This window comes from Lynx rufus, unplaced genomic scaffold (assembly GCF_022079265.1).
Source record: "Lynx rufus isolate CCGP_SWC_20201006 ecotype Redwood Valley unplaced genomic scaffold, mLynRuf1.p SCAF_7, whole genome shotgun sequence".
NCBI classification, from domain to species: Eukaryota; Metazoa; Chordata; class Mammalia; order Carnivora; family Felidae; genus Lynx; species Lynx rufus.
In genome coordinates, this window is record NW_025814889.1 from 101,358,823 (window position 1) to 101,379,996 (window position 21,174).

Sequence of the window (21,174 nt, forward strand, 5' to 3'; positions counted from 1 at the left end):
TTTTATTTTTCATGGCTACTCAGTATTTCATAGTGTGAATAAATAATACTTAGTAATAATTTCCCTATTATTGGATATTTCATTTTTGTTTTTAAATACCATGATTAATCTTTTTTTTTTAATTTTTTTAACGTTTATTTGTTTTTGAGACAGAGCATGAACAGGGGAGGGTCAGAGAGAGGGAGACACAGAATCTGAAACAGGCTCCAGGCTCTGAGCTGTCAGCACAGAGCCCGACGCGGGGCTCGAACTCACGGACCGGGAGATCATGACCTGAGCTGAAGTCGGCCGCTTAATGGACTGAGCCACCCAGGTGCCCCAATACCATGATTAATCTTATCAATGGTATTTTCTTGGCACAAAAATGCACATAAAGAGGAGAGTAAAGGAATGTCACAGGAGGATATGGCAAACATAAATCCAGTTTGAGAAATTAAAAAATACATTCTCTATCACTGCAGAATTCTACCAACTGGACTATGACAGTGAAGAATTCTGAAGTTTAAAAGCCACTCTTTATGGGGCACCTGTGTTGCTCAGTCGGTTGAGCTTCTGACTTAATTTCAGTTCAGGTCACGATCCCAGGGTCACGGGTTTGAGCCCTGCACCGAAGTCTGCACTGAACATGGAGCCTGGTTGAGATTCTCTCTCTCTCCCTCTGCCCCTCTCCCCACTCAGGTTCTCTGTGTCTCTAAAATAAAAAATAATAAGAAATTAAAAACCGATTTTTTGTGTTTACATACATTTTAAGCCATTGAATTTAATTTCATATGCAGACATCCGAATTAAAATAGAAGAGAGGCAGCGATGGATTTAGAAATTGATCATCTTCCAGGGGTGCCCGGGTGGCTCCGTTGGTTAAGTGTCCAACTTTTGATTTTGGCTCAGGTCATGACCTCACAGTCATGAGATTGAGCCCCGCATCAGGCTCTGTGCTGACAGTGCACAGCCTGGGCTGACAGCCTGCTTGCGATTCTGTCTCTCTCCCTCTCTCTCTGCCCTTCCCCTGCTCGCATACATTCTCTCTCTGTCTAAAAATAAATAAATAAACATTTTTCAAAAAGAGAAAAATAAGAAGGACTATGATTATAACACCTACTCTGTTCAACTCAAAAGATTGTGGGGCTCCTGGGTGACTCAGTCGGTTAGGCGACCAACTTCAGCTCAGGTCATGATTTCACGGTCCGTGAGTTTGAGCCCCGAGTCAGGCTCTGTGCTGACAGCTCGGAGCCTGGAGCCTGCTTCGGATTCTGTGTCTCCCTCACTTTCTGTCTCTCTCTCTCTCTCTCTCTCTCTCTCTCTCTCTCTCAAATAATGAATAAATGTTAAAAAAAGAGTATTGTGAGGAACAAAAGACGTGATCCATTTGTAAATTCTAGAGCAATTAGATGTAGAGATATTAGATGTTTAAATACTTAGTCCTGTTTTCATCATAATTTGTTGAAACAAGAAAAACACCAAAATATTATACCAAGTTTCAGGGATCCTGGATAAGAAAATTTAACCAATCTATGCCCACACCCCCACCCCAGGCCCAATAGTAACAAACTGAATAGAACTGCTGTGGGGGTCCAATCTTGGAACTTCAGAAAGAAGAGAGAGGAGTTCCTAGTGATGAAGAGCTTGTGCCCAAAAGATGCACATTCAATGAATTAATTAGAAGATTTCCAAGAATGAAGAGAAAGTCCTTGGTAAGGATTGTGGTTCCAGGACGTTGGTCTCTGGAAGGGAAATAGCAATATTGGGAATGGAAGTTAGCCCTCTATTGGACTCATTGTGAATGCTTGGACATAGGGGAGTGGTTCTTCAAAGAGTCTTTGGCTGCAAAGAGAGTGTCTCTGTAATTTAAATTAATGCCAGCCACGGGGTGCCTGGGTGGCTCAGTCAATTAAGCATCTGACTCTTGGTTTTGGCTCAGGTTATCACAGGTCTTGAGCTCAAGCCCCACGTTGGCTTTGTGCTGACAGTGGGGAGCGTGCTTGGGATTCTGTCTCCCTCTCTCTCCCTCTCTCTCTCTGCCCCTCCCCCTCTTGCTCTCTCTCTGTCTCTCTCTCAAAATAAATAAACTTAAAAAAATATTAAAAATAAATTAATTATTGCTAGCCTGTAACAAACTCCTAGATTTCAGTGGTTCCTCACAATAGCTGTTTATTTGTCATACACACAGTCCAAGGTGTTTCCTGGTTGTTGGGTATGGAGTTGGGATGTTCTGTTGTGTAGGGTCATTCAGAAACTCACACTGATGAAAACTGCCATTTTTATTATGTGGCTTTTATGTCCTGTTTAGGTATGTGTTTCCAGCCAGCCCGAGGGCAAAAGGGATGAAGAATAAGGTGTGGGATATTATATGGGTCAGGCTTGGAGGAGATTCCTATCACTCCAGCTCACATTCCATTGGTGAGAACTAGTCCACATGTCCCCCCTTAAATGTAAGGAAAGGAAAGCTAGAAATGAAGTCCCTATCTGAGAACGGGGCACTGGGTGGGTCAAGGGGGGCTCAGTCGGTTGAGCATCTGACTCTTGATTTCGGCTCAGGATTGAGCCCTGTATCAGGCTACGTGCTCAGCGTGGAGATTCTCTTTCTCCTTCTGCCTCTCTCCTCTGCTCATGCTTGCTTTCTCTCTCTCTCTCAGGAAAAAAAAAAAGTCCCTGTGTGAGAAATTCCTTGCTAGAAATGTTCTATGCCTGGAAGGTAGAGCACAGATTTTGCCAAACAGCAGCTAAAGTGTAATAGGTTCTCTTACAAGGGGTGGCTGTGAGAGGACTACCCGTCATAAGGAGGCTGGAGGGGCATTCCTGGTTGGATCAACTCTTTATAAAATGTGAGGAGTAGTTGTACAATCATCCATTGTCAAAATACACAGATGAAGCATTATAACCTTTCTTGAAATAGACTAGGTAATACATCAGAAATGGACAGGGAAGAAGTTCAAGACAAGTTTATTTCATGGTAACAAATTAGTTTCTGTGTTTCATTAAGGCGATTTAAAAACAAAGAGTAGTCTCCCTCACTATGCCTGTGCAATATTATTTGAACTTATTGTATGTTTATTTTGGGGGAATGTGGTTTTGAATGTTATTCATGGGTAACATGTTATTGATTATAATAATGATGCCTTGCAATGTGTAACACATTTTGCTTTTGCAAATGTTTTCTACACAGTTAATCCTCATAACAATCCTATGAGAGAGGCTGAGTAGATAAGGATGTGATCCTTGCATGAAAAAAGAGGAAACTCAGGATCCTATAGTAAGAGGTGAGACTGGGAAAGGAGCCTAGAATTTCTCACTCCAGGCTCCGTACTTTCCACTTCTGAATCCCTTCACAATTTATCTTTTTTCTTGGAGGGGTTAGGAGCTGAAGAACGTCAACTTAGATCAGCCTCCCTTCTTAGTGAGTTTAACTGACTGAGTCATCCATGTTGGATGAATGTTTCACACAGCCTTTCACATACCTCTTAAGGAACAACTTGAATCACGGGAATAGGTTTTATAAGGAAAACAGACTGTAAAATTTGGTTTATGGGCTTGAACTTAAAATACTGGCCGATTTAGAATCTTTCATTGTTATTTGCTTGCATTTGTATACAAATACAATATAAAATCACATGGTGAGAAAACTGTTTTTGTTCTCTTTTTTCCCATTTTATTTAATGTAGTGCAATAATTTCTAAGGGCTTCAAATGGAATCCTTAGCAATCTGGCAATAGGGGTACATTTAAAATGAAAGAATTTCAGGAAGAAATACGGAGGTTTTTAAGGTGGCTGCTAGTGTGACGATTTCTAAAGTCTTGGTGCTCTCTTAGTTGTCAGGAGACTACGAACGCGGTTGTTTGATTCTGTGAGCTGTTTTATTTGCACTGTGACAAAGCTGCACAGTCGCAGCCGTTGGCTGATGGTCTTGAGTTACGTGGCTCTCTAGCCCCTACCCGTGGTGATTTGGAGCTATAGCATGTCACTGCAGGAAGAGAAACCACCTGCAAGAAGCGGACAGACCATTGTGTCTGAATGGAGTGTAACTTGGATCTATCGAAGTGTCTTTATTTTATTTTTTTATTTTTTGTAAATTTATTTTCCCCTCAGAGTGTCTTTAGAAAACAGCCAACTGGATGGCAGATCTCACCATGTGTCATGCATGTACATGTGTGTGTATTTTATTATAATTTGTGATAGCTTCAAACATTTCAAATTATTTATGGAAATGGAATATGTTCTAGTAAGGGTCAACAAAATCTTCTACCTAATGTTGCATTTGCTTAGAGTTACGTAACAAAAAAGGAAAGAAAGATGTCAAGAAAACAAATATTTTGAAAGGTCTCCTTTTTTCCTCCCAGAAATGTTACTCCTGCTGCCTCTCCATGGTTGGATGGATGTATTATAACCCCTAGGGTACTGCATTTGTATTTCCATTACTTTCCACTGTGGCTTTTTAGCACAGCAGGGAGTGTGTTCTCTCTCGGCTTCCAAGTTCTGTGTTTTCAGCCTAAGTAAATGTGAACTGCTCCTTCTTCACCTCTTTCTAAATAAAGAAATGATTTTCTTTGGAAAAAAAAAAACTTTGAAATAAATGCCTACCTCGATCTGTAATAACTTAAAGGATTTAAAACATGAGGATGAATGTTTTGCCAAGAGCATTTATAATCAGTATTTTATGGGCTCCATGTGTTTTTCTTGGTAGCAAGAAACATTTAGGAGGTAAGGGGCAATAGTATATAAGCCATTAGTCTTTTGTTATCTTTCCCTTACAATGAAATAGCATTCTCTTTACATTAAAATGCAATTTAAAGTGTTAGAAATTTGTGAACAGCATTCATTTATACCTTTGGTTCTTAAATACTAACACACAGCAGAATCACCTGGAGGCCATGTTAAAACTCAAATTACTGGCCCCCTTTCCAGAGCCTCTAAGTCAGTAGATCTGGGGTGAGGACTGATAATTTGCATTTCTAACAAGTTCCTACAGGACTCTGATGATGTTGGTCTGGAATGACACTTTGAAAACCATTGGCTTACACTAAGCGTTTTTCTATTAGTCAATTCCTCACTGCTAATTATTGGTATGTGATTAGAAATGCCCAGTTCAGAAGTCTAGAAACTCTGAAATGCTAAGACTTAGACATATTTATTCTCTCTTAACTTGATGTTTCATTAACATTATCTTCTCACATATTTTCTGCCATGTTATTTGATGTCTGAAGAGTGGTTGTTACTATTTACCTTGAATTTATTTGCATTATCAATTTACATCAATTGCAGAGTGTGATAAAATGAAAGAAAAAGCAGCTCAGGGCGCCTGGATGGCTCAGTCAGTTAAGCATCCGACTTCAGCTCATGTCATGATCTCAGGTTCGTAAGTTCGAGCCCCACGTGGGGCTCTGTGATGACAGCACGGAGCCTGGGGCCTGTGTCAATTCTGTGTCTCCCTCTCTCTCTACCCCTCTCCCACTCGCACTCTGTGAAAAATAAATAAACATTATAAAATTAAAACAAAAAAACTAAATAAAACAAAACAGCAACAACAACAAAAGAATCTCACGTAACATGCCTTTTCCCCCCTAGAAAAGTGTGAGTACTAAAAATTATTTTAACTGTTTTTCTAAAATACTCTTTGGTACAGTTTAATATGCAGATTTTAGCTCATGTTGTCACCTGCATTATTAGAATTTTGCAAGCTGTTAGGATGCATTCCCCATAGAGCATTCTATAAATGCCAGACATTGTGGCAGTCAGATAAAGGAGGTTTTTCACCATATTTTGGGATAGATGTCAGAAACATTGGAAATAACTGTAGGAGGCTGAAATTAAGGAAGGCTCATAACTGAAATATTACCTTTTGTTTGGGCTGAGAGTGTGGCTTTTGAGCCAGAAAATCTGGGATCAGCGCTTACTGTTGTGACGTGGGGAAAATACTTCGCTTCTCTATTTCAAGATCCTCATCTCCAAATGGAATGGAGCTCGTAGGGAGCTTTGAGGATTGAGTGAGTTAAATCACTTTACATGTTTAAAACAGTGCTTTACTCTCAACACTATTATAAATAGATACTACATCTTGGAGAAAGAATTCTGTATATCCCCTCCCCTCAGTCCCTTTTTTGTCATACTGCTGGTAGCAGTAGAAATGCAACTGAAGTTAAATGAAATAAAATCTAAGTTAATACTAGAATCATGCTACATAATTATAATATTCAACTCCCTTTTCAAGAATTCCCACAATGCCATATTGTCTGTAGAAGAAAAAGTCATTAATAGGCACTGTGCATTTAAGATAGGGTAGATGGTTCCTCATTATATATTTAATTTCTGGCATCGTGTTTGATAGAGTGTCTATACTGATAATGAAATTGTCCAGGATGTTTGTTAACACTTAAGGTTAGGGGAGAAGATACTGACTCAGGAGCCAAAGTATTCGTTACATTTGGAGTAGTAAGGATTAGAGAGTGACACATATGTCTACGGTCATACCACCCTGAACATGCCTGATCTCATCTGATCTCAGAAGCTAAGCTAAGCAAAGCAGGGGTGGGCCTGGTTAGTACTTGGATGGGAGAGTGCCATACATGGGCTCAAATGAATGCTGAGAAGTCTTCGCAAGAATATGGGAAGTGATGATTTGGATAAAGAGTCCAGTGGGTGCACTACCACTCAGTAGGTGAGATGGGGGAAGACTAGGCAGTCATTATTGCAGAGATCCAGTAGGTTCTCAGAATTGGCTAACCTGTTCCCTTTTTCCTCCCACCTTCCCTCCTCAAGGACAAACTATGCGTCTTATCCTTTTAGTGTTGCCTGTAATACCCAGCATAGCTCTGCTCAATCATTGTTGGCTGGTTTGAGTTGCTAATAGGATGCCACAGTTTATATATGGCCTCAGTTATTTTTCTCTGTAAAGAAACCACAGGTGAAAAAGATTAGAACATACTATAGTTTGCACAATAAGCCCCATCCTTTCTTTTCCTACGAGCTTACACTGAGGTCTGTATCTGTTCATCTAACAGATCTAACATCTAACATCTATTCATTATAGTCCAAGCTAATAATTTGTGGCTATAAATTTAAACAGATAAGTATCAATATAATTTTGGTTCCAGTAAAATCTGAAACTTGAATGAAGGGGTGCATTTTATAGCTACATATCAAGGAAGAGGATGGGTAGGATTGCCTGCATCAGAGTTGAAAATATTGATGTTGATTACTTGTTCCATCTGGCTTATGGTCACAGTAAGTACAACAGACAGTTTAGGTGTATTGTTAGATAGGAATTAACTCAAAGAACTGGGAAACTTAAATGCACTAATAATGGAAAGTGATATTTATGCATGTAAATGAAGTTTAGTCATGTTTACTTAAGACTGGTAATCCCTTCACAGGGAATATATTATTAGTACTATATGTGACATGGACTGGAATTTTAATATATTCATCAGCATTAGGGTGTTTTCATCTTTGCAAATAAAATCAAACCTTTTTTTAAAAATATGAAAGGTATTGGGGTACCTAGTTAGCCCGGTTAAGTGTCCAACTCTTGATTTCAGCTCAGGTCATGATCTCACGGTTCATGGGATGCACCCCCATGTTGGGCTCCATGTGGAGACTGCTTGGGATTCTCTCTCTCTCACTTTCTCTCTCCCTCTCCTCTGCTCATTCAGGCTCGCTTGCTCTCTCTCTCCCTCCCTCTCTCTCTAAATAAATAAATAAATATTTAAAAAATTAAATAAGAATTAAAACATTAAAGGATTATTTATATTTTCTTAAAACCTAAAACTGAAGGCATGTTTAGAGTACTATTATATTAGCCTGTCAAGATCACCACACACAACTGTACAACTCTAAGTGTATCCTTAATACGGATCACCTAAAGATGGTCCTATTATAGGCTATAAGCCAGACTTTTTTTTGGAGCCTAAGTAGGAGACACCATGATTATAATTTTCTCATATGCCTCCCAATTTTCCTCTTTAATTGTATTTACCTCCTTCTGCAGGATCAAATTACCAGCCGGGGAATATGTGCAGTCATTCTTTTTCTCTGCTTGCCAAGTGGCATTTTATGTAATTGTCCCATATCAGCTTCTCCAGCCCACTCTCTCTTACCTGCAGGTGTGAGGTTCTGTGTCACTTACGCAGGATATTCAACTGTCAGGTAAACTGAGTGATTTCTCTAGTGTTAAAAGTTACTCTTTTCTCATTAAAATATACATTAAAAATAATAATTTTCTTGAAGTTTCCTTTTGCCCCTGACTTTCACTCCATTTTATTCTGACTTCTTTTTGATCTGTTTATCTAGTACCGACAGTTTATTTCAGAGGCTTTCATAAAGCATTTGGTAACCCGCAACTCTGTTCATACATACGCACAATCCTTAACGTCCTGGGGGATTCACTATAGGCTCCCCACTGGCCAGCTGGTTGATGGACTGGGTACCTTGAACTTCAGTGCCTGTTGGTCTTAGGTATGATCATTGTAGTCAGAGAAAGAGTTTCCATTTGGGGCTGGAATGAGGGTGGGAGACACACCACCCTGCATTTCTGAAAAAGAAGGAGCCTAGAAGGGAAGACAGTTGCTCAAGTCTTTATATCAGGAAGCATAATTTCACCTAACCTCCGGTTTTCATTCCCATGTCTCCACCTTCCTGTCTGACTGATAAGTCAACGCTGGATTTTCCCTGGTCAACATTTACTGGCTCTTGATGGAGCGAGGGGGAGGCACGTAACCATAGGCCTCTTCACTCTGGTCCACCCCACCTTCCATCTGGTCTGATGCCCACACTTCCTGAGCTCTTCTGGGGTTCTGTGGGAAAATCTGTTTACATTGCTCTGATATCTCCCTCTACAGGCTCCTGTGGTTTATTCTTCCTTTGTTCCCCTTTGCTAAATCATTTATCATTCTTTCATCGGTTTTCTGTGTCCACGTATTGTGGTCATGGGAAATAGAGTTTGAGTTTTATGTACTTATTTAATTAATTAATTAATTTATTTGTATTCTGGCTGTCTGGAGGGAAATTTTCTAGAAAATACAGGGCAGAAAAGTACTGCACCTTCTAGAAAGTGGAAGTCTTACACTAGCCTCTTAAGTAGGCTCCCTTTGTTCAGTTTTTCTCTGCTCGAAACTATCCTCCATAGCGGCACCAGAGCGGCAGTTAGAAACACGGCCAGAGCTATCATTTTTATATCCCTATATATAAATAAGCTAACATTCACCTAAAAATATTGAGGCAGCCCTCTTGTATTTATATATGACTCCACCTGATTCCTATTCTCTTACTTCTAGTCTTTCTATGTGCCTCTTCCCCATGCTGTGACCAAATGGAATTATTCAATATTCAGTGAATTCTGCATGCTGTTTCATACCTGTGACCCTTTGTAGATTTCGTTATTCCTGTATCTGTCGGTAGAATATACTTTCCCCTTCTTTCTGCTTATCAAATATCATCGTTTTGTGTGGCTTTCCTCAATCTTCATTCTTCTAGAACCTTCATAGCCGTACCTTCCTCTTTTCTTTCCTTTTCTTTCTTTCCTTTTCGTTTTTCCTTTTCTTTCTTTCTTTCTTTCTTTCTTTCTGCCACTTTTCTTGAAGCCAATTCACTTTTAAAAAGAATACATTGGCTTCATGAAGAGGCTCTTTTTCTGAAAGTAAATGGAGCTCTTGGGTGATTTTTAGGTAGGAAGGTAAATTACTTGATCAGATTTGCATTTTAAAGTCATCACTAGCAATAGTGTATAAAACAGTTTATTGCTTAGCCTGCCTACATTCAGACTGTTTTTAGGACTGGTAAAGCAATTTGGGTGAGAGATGATGAAAAGCTGAACCAGGGTGATTATAGCAGTAATGGGGCAGAAGGGTCAAGAGGCATTCAGGATATAGAATTAACAGAACTGGGTCAGAGATTGGTTATGAGAAATAAAGAAAAAGTTAGAGGAAATTATCAGAATCAATTTTATGTTTTCTTTAGAATTTTCTTGCCTTTATAGACCATTCACGAATTTTCTGGAGTTGTTGAATCTTTAATAGTCACTTTTAAATCAGCCTTTAAACTTGAAAAAAAATTTTTCTCACACAAACTTAAAGTTTTATTTTTTTGCAGAATCCCCAAAGATTTAGATGGAAAAGTGAATGCTTTTCAGTACTTTTGGGGGTTATAATTAATGGTTATAAATTTAATGACCCCTCTAAGAAGCTGTTTTATATATTTTATTCAATTTATTTAAACTATACAGAAACTTAATTTTTTAAAACAATTTTTATTACTGAAGAATAGCTGATGTACATTGTTATATTCGTTTCAGGTGTATAGCATAGTGATACAACACATCTAAACACTACTTAGTGCTCACCATGACAAATATACACCATACAACATTATTACAAATTATTGACTATACTCCTAGTGTAATACTTTTTATCTCTGTGACTTATTTATTTTATAACTGGAAGTTTGTACCTCTTAATCCCTTTCACTTATTTTACCACCCCCCCCACTGTTTTCCCCTCTTGCAACCACTAGATTATTCACTGTATTTGTGGATTTGTTTCTGTTTGTTCATTTGTTTTGTTTTTTTAGATTTCGCATATAAGTGAAATCACAAGACATTCGTCTTTCTTTGTCTGACTTATTCCACTTAGCATAATAACCTCTAGGTCCATCCACGTTGTCTCAAATAGTAAGATCTCATACTCTTTTATGGCTAATATTCCGCATATTTATCTATCCATCTATCAACAGAAACGAGTTGGCTATTATAAATAATCCTGCAACAAACTTAGGGGGCATATATCTTTTGAAATTAACATTTTCATTTTCTCTGAGTAAATACCTATGTGGAATTACTGGATCATATGGTATTTCGATTTTTAATTTCTTGAGAAACCTCCATACTGTTTTCCACAGTGATTGTGCCAATTTACATTCCCACCAACAGTGTATGAGGATTCCTTTTTCTCCACATCTCTGCCAGCACTTGTTATTTTTTGTGCTTTTAATATTAACCATCCTGACTGGTGTGGTATCTCATTGTGCTTTTGATTTGCATTTCCCTGATGTTGAGGATATTTTTATGTCTTTTGCCATCTGGATCTTACCTTTGGAAAAGTGTCTATTCAGGTCTTCTGCCCATTTTTAAATCAGATTGTTTTCTTTTTGATGTTGAGTCCTACACGTTCTTTATATATTTTGGATATTAACCACTTATCAGAATTAATTTGAAAATGTCTTCTCCTGTTCAATAGGTTGCCTTTTTATTTTGTTGATTTTTTTTCACTATTCAGAAGCTTTTTATCTTGCTGTGATCCCAATAGTTTATTTTTGCTTTTGTTCCCCTTGTCTGAGGAGACATATCCATAAATATGTTGTTAAGGCCAGTGTCAAAGGCAGAGATTACTGCCTATATTTTCTTCCAGGAGTTTTATGGTTTCAGGTCTGACACTTAGGTATTTATCCATTTTGAGTATATTTTTGTGTATGATGTAAGAAGCTGGTCCAGTTTCATTCTTTTGCAGATAGCTGTCCATTTTTCCCAGCACCATTTATTGAAGACTGTCTTTCCCCCATTTCATATTCTTGCCTCCTTTGTCATAGGTTAATTGACCATATACACCTGGGTTCATTTCTGGGAAGTGGATCCTGTTCCATTGATCTATGTGTCTTATTTTGTCCCAGTACCATACTGTTTTGATTAGTATGGTTTTATAGTATATCTTGAAATCTGGAATTGTGATACCTCCAGCTTTGTTATTCCTTCTTAAGATTGCTTTGGCTACTCAAGGTATTTTGTGGTTCTATACTTTTTTAGTTTAGAACTAAACTGTATTTGTTTTAGTCCTGTGATTTTGATGTAGATTTCACTGAATCTGTAGTTTGGTTTGGGGAGTACAGACATTTTAATAATACTAATTCTTCTAATCCATGAACATGGTATATCATTCCATATGTTTGTGTCTTTTTCAATTTATTTTATCAGTGTCTTAAAGTTTTCACAGTATAAGTCTTTCACTTCCTTGGTTAAATTTATTCTTAGATATTTTATTCCTTTTGGTGCAATTATACAGAGATTGAGAAACTCCATAAAGAGCCAGCATTTACCTTGATGTAAAAACAGAAATAAATTAGCTGAGTTCAACCATTTACTTGGTGAATCTGTTACATATATTACGATGATCTCAACATTACCAAAAGCTTTGAATGGGTTCACTTCCTACTAATACCACGTGGTCCTCAGTATTGAGAATTCTAGGTCTGTAAGGGTCATGAAATTTGACTCAGTGGATCTGGTGGTCATGTTAGTTCTGTAACATCAACGAAAGATTCAGTCTGTGATTGGCTTTTTAAACTAAAAATAGCATGTCTTATGTCTTAATTCCATGTTGTAATTTTCCAGCCTTCTTTATCCAGTATTGCATACATTCATGAGTTTTTGAGTACTAAACTTAGATGTGCAAAATTACAACTTTTAAAAATAATAAATATGTAGGTCCACCTCCCAAGCCTTTCTTTATGTGCAGTAGTAGAAAATTTATTTCTCCAAATGCAAGATAATTCAGTCACTTCTGGTTTAAAGTTCAGTCTTGAGGAAAAAGTTCATTCAGTTCCAGATTCTTCCCCTTCCCCTGTGCATCTTTTCTCCCTGGAATGACTGGTTCAGGTTGGTAAGCATGGTTACTAATGATCATAGCACCATGATAGTTTTCATCTTTGTGGGAAGAATACTTATGTCACAGTCACATTTCCCTGATCCATTTATTTGTTAACTTTATGTAATTTGTCTTACACTGCTTTCTAAGATAGAGAAGGCTAGTTATTGCCATTGAATTTCTTTGTTTTCAACCCAATTTCTATCTGTTAAAGATTTAAAAAATCCTATATGATTTCTCAAAGTTGATGATTTTAACATATCAGAGAGTAGTATTTTATAGGGATATATAACTACTGCTTGAATGTTGGGAAAAAACTAATGTGTATAAATATGTGCAGGGTTAAAACTAGCTCAGCTAGTATGTAAAAATCTTGTTACTACATTTAAATATTTTCTAACCAGGTTATAGATTTGCATCTTTCTATTAAAACAACCTCTGGGGTTAAATGAAGTCTGTTTTTCTTCTACTACTTCTTTAATGTCTTTGATCATTTAATACTCATTAAAATATTGTATCTCTTTGAAATATTTATATATCTCAGAGTAGTATATGCAATAACAAAAGTACTCATAATTATTTTTATATTGCGTTTAGGTTATTTATAATACACTCATCAAATGCTAAATTAAATATTGGTTTTAAAGTTCAGGGGCAGCTTGCTGTGATATACAGATGCTGTTTGTTATATTGTCTGTAGTAAAAAAAAATACTATAAACAAAAGCTTAAGACTCTGTGGAAAATCAGATCTTCTGATGTTGTTTTTACTATGACAAGTTCACTGGACAGAAGCAATATGGTGTCACATATATTGCCTTCTATTTGAACCCATTGTTTTATAATGAGAAAAAAAAACACTGTAAAAGAAATATAAGAGCAAATGGCTAAGCTAAGGGATCATTACATTTTGGAAAAGTTTTCCTTAGGTTAACTACATTTGGGCAAATAGCTAAGATTTAAGGATTTGAAATGATAATCATTCATAATCATTATATTTAATATAAACTCATTATAATTAATATAGATGTAGTTTACATTAAAATAGTAATAGTGAATAGTAATATTTAACATTTAACAAGTACTTATTAAGTGAAAGACTGTGTTCCAAAACTATAAATTCATTCAATCCTTACAATAATCCCATTAGTATGTAATACTATTGTTGCCATTTTACAGAAGAGAAAAACTCTGGAACTGAGAGAAAATAAACATTCAACCCATGTTCACACGGCTTTTAAGAGTGGGGCAGAAATTCCAACAATATGGAATATTTCTCAAGGAGTACATAGTCTTGCATAATAGGCCTTAAAATTCATGCAAATCAATATGAAATATAAATTATGCCACAGTATCTTTGATTTTATCATAATGAATTACTGTAAATGAATTAATACATATATAATTTTACCTGAACTGAGTATTCCTTTGTTAAGTCTAATCTCATTAATTTTCTGAATCTCTAAAATATAATTACCATATCAGATAACATTATATTTATAATATTGCAGTTAAAACAGGTGAGGAAAATTGACTCCACATATTTAGAGATAAGTTATATTTAAAGCTTCAGCCAGACCTAGATGACTGAACATTAATTTATGATTAATTTGATATTGTTCCCCATCATATCAGTCTGTTCACTAAAAACCTATAGTTACTTTACAGCATAATCCTACAAAAAACATTACCACTCATTTTGTATCTCAAGTGAAGCTAAGTGGTTAAATATTGTGATTTTGTGTGTGTGTCTGGTAATGAACCAAAGGCAACTTTGGAGTTCAGATCCAAAAACTTGACATGATTTTGCCATTCTGTTGTATTTATTTGAACAATAGATTCTAATGTGACAGTTGATGAGGTTGTTGGTATCCTCTCTCACTGGAGTAGTACAGGAAGTTTATTGATGCGTTTTGCATATATTTAAATGCCATGTGTCCTTTGCTTGAAAACTGTCTCATTAAAGATACATCTCATATTTCCACTTATTTCTTCAATTTACATATATAAAATTTTAAAAGGCAAAAATAAATTTATGTGTAATATTAAAGATATACTTATAAGTTACTTTGTAATTGTTTTATATTTCATCTAGATAATAACATCCTTTCCAAAGGAAAGGTCTCAAGTAGGGTCTTACAGGGTCACAAGTATCTTTTACACATGTTTAAGAAAGATAAGTAAAGCATAAGGACTTTTTTTAAAATGGAGATTTATTTTTAGTTTATTCATATAGTCCGAATTGGTTTTGCTGATTGCAACTAAAGTCAGAGATTATGGTCTGAGCAATGTTTCACATATTAAAGATGGTATACAAGTCAAAGCACTTAGGCTTGGGATTCCTCTGGAAGAAATCTGGACCAAGTGAAAAACATTTTATGAGCTAAGTCAGAGGCTTTTCCAGTCAGTCTTGAAGGCAACCAGCTGGCTTCCCATCTGTTTCCTTACCTAAGTCCAGGAGCAAGTTGGATATAAGCTAAGGCACTGTTGACATGCATTTGGAGAGTGAAAGTGTTCTTGTTTTCATTTCTAATATATCCCATTCTGTGTATATTTAAATAAGGTTTTTTTTTGCCTAACTTAATGCCATCATAAAACAATGCATGTAACCTAGAGTTTGATGGGGGTGGTGTCACAATGGAGGCATTGCAAACCTGAATGAGAACATGGCAGCCTTAAACTAGATACCTTCCTCTGAGTTTAGATGGCAGACAGATCTGTGGCCACATTGAATTAGAATGCAGGAGGTGTCAGAGATACAAGTAGTGGCAGAATTAGCAAGGAGCACATTTAAAAAAAAATTTTAAATGTTTATTTATTTTTGAAGTAGATAGAGAAAAAGAGAGAGAGAGAGAGCACGAGTAGGGGTGGGGGGGAAGGGAGGGAAACACAGAATCTGAAACAGGCTCCAGACTCTGTCAGCACAGAGCCTGATACAGGGCTTAAATTCAGGGAACGGTGAGATCTTGACTTAGGCTGAAGTCAGACTCTTAACCGAGTGAGCCACCCAGATACCCTAAGGAGCACAATTTTTTCAGTCTTCTGCCAATCCTCTAAAATTTTTAACCTCTACAAAACAATAACCTTAGTAAATATTTGTTGGAAAGCCATCATAGCAAAGAAAACTAGATGCCATAATGATGATAATAATAGCAGACATTTCTTCAGGGCTAATTCTGTGGTGGATACTTTACAAGTGCTGTCTTATTTAATCCTGCCATAACCCTCCAATGTAGGTATTAATATTATGCTTATTTTGCAGATGAGGAATTTGAGGTTTAGAGAGGATAAGAAACTTGTCCAAAGGTCCCATGGGTGGTAAGGGGTCTCCTGGGCCTCAAAGCCAGGTCTACTGACTCCAGAACTCATGTTCTTCATCTTTGAGGGATCCTTTAAAGTCAGCCAACCGGTCCTTGTAACTCACTGCCAATGGAGACAGTGGCACAAATCAAGTCTGGCTCAACCTGAAATTTCTAGTAGAAGGCCAAGCAATTAATGTTATCATTTTCCTGGTGTGTAGAGGGGAAAGTCCTCAATGTTTTAGATTTTCAACAGTATACATCCTTGTAAAAATAAATTTTCCTATTGCAAAATAGTAAATACAAGTAGAATAAAATTTTGAGGCAAATGACCCCTGAATAAAAAAAAAAGTGTCTATCTAGAAATTGTGTGTTTGCTTTCTAATTGAGCAGTTATGCAAGTATATTTTCTTATACTAATATCTTTGGTATAAAGATTATGAATATGGTGAAAGGAGGTGTAACATTGCCATCTCATTTATTTTTCTTATGCAACTGGATGCTTCCAATTGTTTATACTCTTTTAGGAAACTTAACACTGTGTTGCATTAAGGTTCTACTTTATATTTTCTAAAATAAACATTTTGACTATACTGTATTTTGGAATGTTTGTACCTAGGATTCATTAAGAAAAAAAAAAAAAAAAACCTAACAGCCCCACTTAGGTTTGGGTCCTATAAAAATAGGAGCATGAAAGTGTGAAAGATACATTTTTAAGGCTCTCTCTTATAACTTTATATGTAGTAGAGACAGATTTAAGCAAATTAAATATCTTTCAACAGGGGTATTGATATGTACAATATAATATCAAAAATAGTGAGACATTGGGGTACCTGGGTGGCTCCATCAGTTAAGCATCTGAATTTGGCTCAGGTCATGATGTCATGGTTCATGGGTTCAAGCCCCCTGTCAGATTCTGCACTGACAGCATAGAGCCTGCTTGGGATTCTCTCCCCCACCCCTCTCTCTGTCCCTTCCCCACTCTCTCTCTCAAAAATAAATAAGCATTTAGGGGCGCCTGGGTGGCGCAGTCGGTTAAGCGTCCGACTTCAGGCAGGTCACGATCTCGCGGTCCATGAGTTCGAGACCCGCGTCAGGCTCTGGGCTGATGGCTCAGAGCCTGGAGCCTGCTTCCGATTCTGTGTCTCCCTCTCTCTCTGCCCCTCCCCCGTTCATGCTCTGTCTCTCTCTGTCGCAAAAATAAATAAACGTTGGGAAAAAAAATTAAAATAAATAAATAAATAAATAAGCACTTAAAAATATCTAAAAAATAGCGAGACATATGTATGTAAAATGGTTATAGCAGTGTTACTAAAATACTGTTACATAGAAAGTTGAAAAGTGCAGAACGATAAGTGAAATTTGAGACATTTTTGGTTAAAAATCCTATCGTGTGTGCATATATGTGTGTGTAATATGGTGTCATGTGGTCCAGTGTGTAAGCATAAAACAAAATTTTAGACCTATTCATACCAAATTATTGAAAAGCGGAAAAATTATTGAAAAGTTGTGAGGAAACTTTTACTTCTTAGTTTCTACACTTCTGACTTATTTTGTTTTATTTTTATGAAAACATGTATATTGGTTTTGTTAGAAGCAAAAAAGTAGTATTTTTTTCCAATTTTCTTGGCCTTCTAAAAGATGCAAGTTACGTCTTCAGTCTAATTGTCCTCATGAAGGCTTGCTGCCTTAATTACAGATTTTCCAACTGTGCCTGATTCCTTTGCCACTCTGCCCTTCTGTACTGGTATTCTCTGTGGGGAAGGCCCTTCCCTTCCCTTCTTATGCCCAGGTTCCATTATGTTCCCTGTTCTAATTCCAGTGCTTCTCTAACACACTTTTATATGTATATTTCTCAATCAATTCCCCTCCTCTGTTATCATTTCAGACACTGTGTTCTTCTGTTACATATTACATACCATAGTTTGCCTTGTAATAAACTTGACTAATGTATCTGAAAGAGCCGTCTGTAAAATTGAAACATCTTAATGCTTATTTATTTCCTTATACTTAGATTACATTACCTTAGGGGTGTCCCATAACATTTGAAAAATTAGTAGATTTTTATTTTTGTGGCAATTTTTGAACAATTCCAGCTTTTCTTTATATCGTAATTTACTTTCAGTCACTTCTACTTTATGACAGATTGCCAATCTTGAGATTTATAATCCACTCCTACACTCTAGGTTGTGATTTCTATGTAATAACTATATTTGCTTCCTCTATTTTCTTATATAAACACATTTCAAGAGGTTTAAATGGGAGATGGCAGTCCAAATAAAATAACTTTGGCATTTGCAATTATTTTATAACACGATGCCAAAATATTGTCACATGTAGTATCTCACATGACAAATCTAATAAAGTGTTAGAGAAACAGAAATTTTTATAATAGGTTCCTGTATAAATCAGTACAGGTGATTTCCTTTTACAAGAACAGGCAGGATTATTTTCAATAGGACAGAAGCAGGGGAAAGAGTGAAAACCCAACTGACTTGCAAACAGGAGTTTCCTGGGTAGTCATTGGGGAAGGGAGTTTTGCTGTGTCACAAGTGACTAGTCCCTGGTTTTGAAAGAGAATGACTCATCCTCCTTTGAAACAAGAGATAAGTGGGAGAGAGAGCTGTATAAAATTATTTTACAACTATTTCCTTTTGAGCTATGACTTCTTAAACTGGAATGTGATCCAGAATAGCTTCCCTTTGAATCCAACATTTGTCTTAAGCATTTTTATTGTCTCTATTTTCTCTCACACCATCTCCCTTCTTCTCTCCCTCTGTTCAACAGATTTACACTGACTGGGCCAACCACTACCTAGCAAAATCAGGCCATAAGCGGCTGATCAAGGATTTGCAACAAGACATTGCAGATGGAGTGCTGCTAGCCGAAATCATCCAGATCATTGGTAAGACCTGCCCTCTGGGAAAAACCATGAAAGTCTCTCCCCCCCCCCCCCCACCCGCCTTGGTCAAACTCAATTTAAGTTGAATGCATATGAACTTAGTCCCTGTGTCTCTGAGATTAATGTAGCTCTCCCGTGATTTAATTAAAAATGTTTATGTGAGAATGTTTGAAAAAAGCAGTTTGGCTATACTTTTAAATGGCTAGAACTGTGTCTTTACATCCACTGGATTGTCAGAAATGAACGCTTCATTAAACCATATGTCTCCCATGTGTGCATTTCGTTAGCTAGGGCAACTCATACACTCTGAGATTCCTTGAAACTGTATCCTGATCCAGCAGGGACAATTGTGAAAGGTTTCATGTCAGCAGTCATTTGGCACAGGCTAAAGAATTAGCAGCAACTTCCTTCTCACTCACTTTTTTTTTTTTTTTTGCCTGATTTGTGCATATGGAATTGGCGGCGGCTAACAAGTGTGTCCTCTTGTACGCGGCTGGGGAGACAGAGTGAATGTAGCAGCAGCATTGTGCTTGTTTTGGTTTTGGTTTTGGTTTTTGTGTTTTCTTAGTCTCCTTTTTTTTTGTGTTTCACTTCATTGCTTAAGCATGTCATTCTTTTTTTCTCTCTTTTATTTTATTTCTTGGCTTTAGCAAATGAAAAAGTTGAAGATATCAATGGATGTCCTAGGAGTCAATCTCAGATGGTAAGAATCAAATTTACTTTAAAATATAATGCTTACCTTCACTTTTGATTACACTGCATTTGTAAATGGACTAGAAATTTCTTTTGCATGCCTTCCTGCTTAAGAAACCATTTGATCACATTCTATCATATGTATTTCTTTGGGTGCAGTTTATGGGCAAATGATAGCATCAGCACAGCTGAATATGGATGACTCCTGAATAACATGTCTCCAGGTGTTTTATCAGATCCTTGACTTTTTGTTGTTGTTGCTCTGATGGCTGAATAATTTAATACTGGTTTTGCTGGCAGTAAATCCCATTTCCAATTTTAAGTGGAGCCTTTTTGTCTGAACAACTGGTTTGAAGAACAGAGCTGGCCATGTGCATCTGAAAAATACATAAATAGTATTTTCCTTGTTCATAACAAAGTCCAGTGTAAACACAGAGACTCTTCAGCACTTTTGGAAATAGCTCCAAAGGCATGCTGCTGGACGTTTTCTGAACAGTGACTGATCATGAGATATGATTCATAGCCTTTTTCAGAAAGCTGTTGATCTAGAGGTCTGTGCCTTTCCCATCTCTCTTTTTATCTTTACCAACTGGTAAAGTTTAAAGTTTTATAATGAAAAAATAGATTGATAAACTGCTGAGGTAAAAACTTACCCCTCTATTTATTAAATAGCCACAACTGAAGTTTCTAGGACAACCTGAAATACAAATGCCTTCATTAAAGTTATATCAGCAGATATAATCAGGAGTGATAGCCAAAATCCATCAGATGAGGCTTCCTTCAAAACTCTAGCACAAAATAGACATTTTAAGTAAATGTAATGACTTCTCAATTGTCAGGGATTGGAGAATGAAAAAAAAGAACTCTTTTGATGTGCTGACTTGCTTTACTTAATGTCAGAAAACTGAAATCCAAAATAATAAAAGGAATTTATTCTTAAAGAGTGATTAACGAGCATGTCGTGTGTGTGTGTGTGTGTGTGTGTGTGTGTCTGTGTGTGTGTGTGTATGTGATTAATAAACACTCAAAGGCACTATTACAATACATAAACCCTGCATAACTGTTGTGAAAAAAATCTCAGTAAAAAACAATTTTCTGTAAAATAATTCAGTTTTAAGGGGACTTCTTGATCTAATTATTCTGGGCACAAGCATGGCACTATGGAAATTAATTATAATTTTACTGAAAGCAATTTTAATACCTTCAGACCCTGCTAAAATAATAGCTGTGTGATATTGGAAAATGATGTAACCTCTCTGAGTTTCAGCTTTTTCATCTGTATAATGAACCCTAATTAGGATATGATAATGACCTATAATTATGGATATTCTTTACTACCAAAACTGATATGGAAATATAATAGTGCTGCTATAAACTTTGTTAAGACATATTCATGAATTAACACATGTTAAAAGTTTTTTAGAGCTTTATATTAAAAATCTGTATAGTCCCTGAATATCATATTTTATGTTTCTTAAACTCAACACTTGGGTTTACTTTCATTATTTCAATTATAAGGAGGTGTTGGATAGTAAAATAGGTCTTGTCTGTTGTCATTCCAGTTTGATTCTGATTACAGAGAATCCAATAAACAGCCAAGCTAATATTTCATGACAGAAAAAACAAAACAAACAAAAAAAAACTACGAAGTTCATAACTATG

At 36.6% G+C, this 21,174-nt stretch overlaps 1 protein-coding gene across 2 annotated transcripts in view; it reads left to right on the forward strand.

Annotated features, from left to right (window-relative positions):
* Positions 1-21,174, forward strand: part of NAV3 (neuron navigator 3) — a 350,852-nt gene that overhangs the window by 82,435 nt on the left and 247,243 nt on the right. For both annotated transcript variants that reach the window (XM_047066485.1, XM_047066486.1), the window contains exons 2-3: positions 18,705-18,822; positions 19,470-19,522. In XM_047066485.1, the coding sequence (XP_046922441.1) occupies positions 18,705-18,822; positions 19,470-19,522 (171 nt within the window). The remainder of the gene's footprint in view (positions 1-18,704; positions 18,823-19,469; positions 19,523-21,174) is intronic.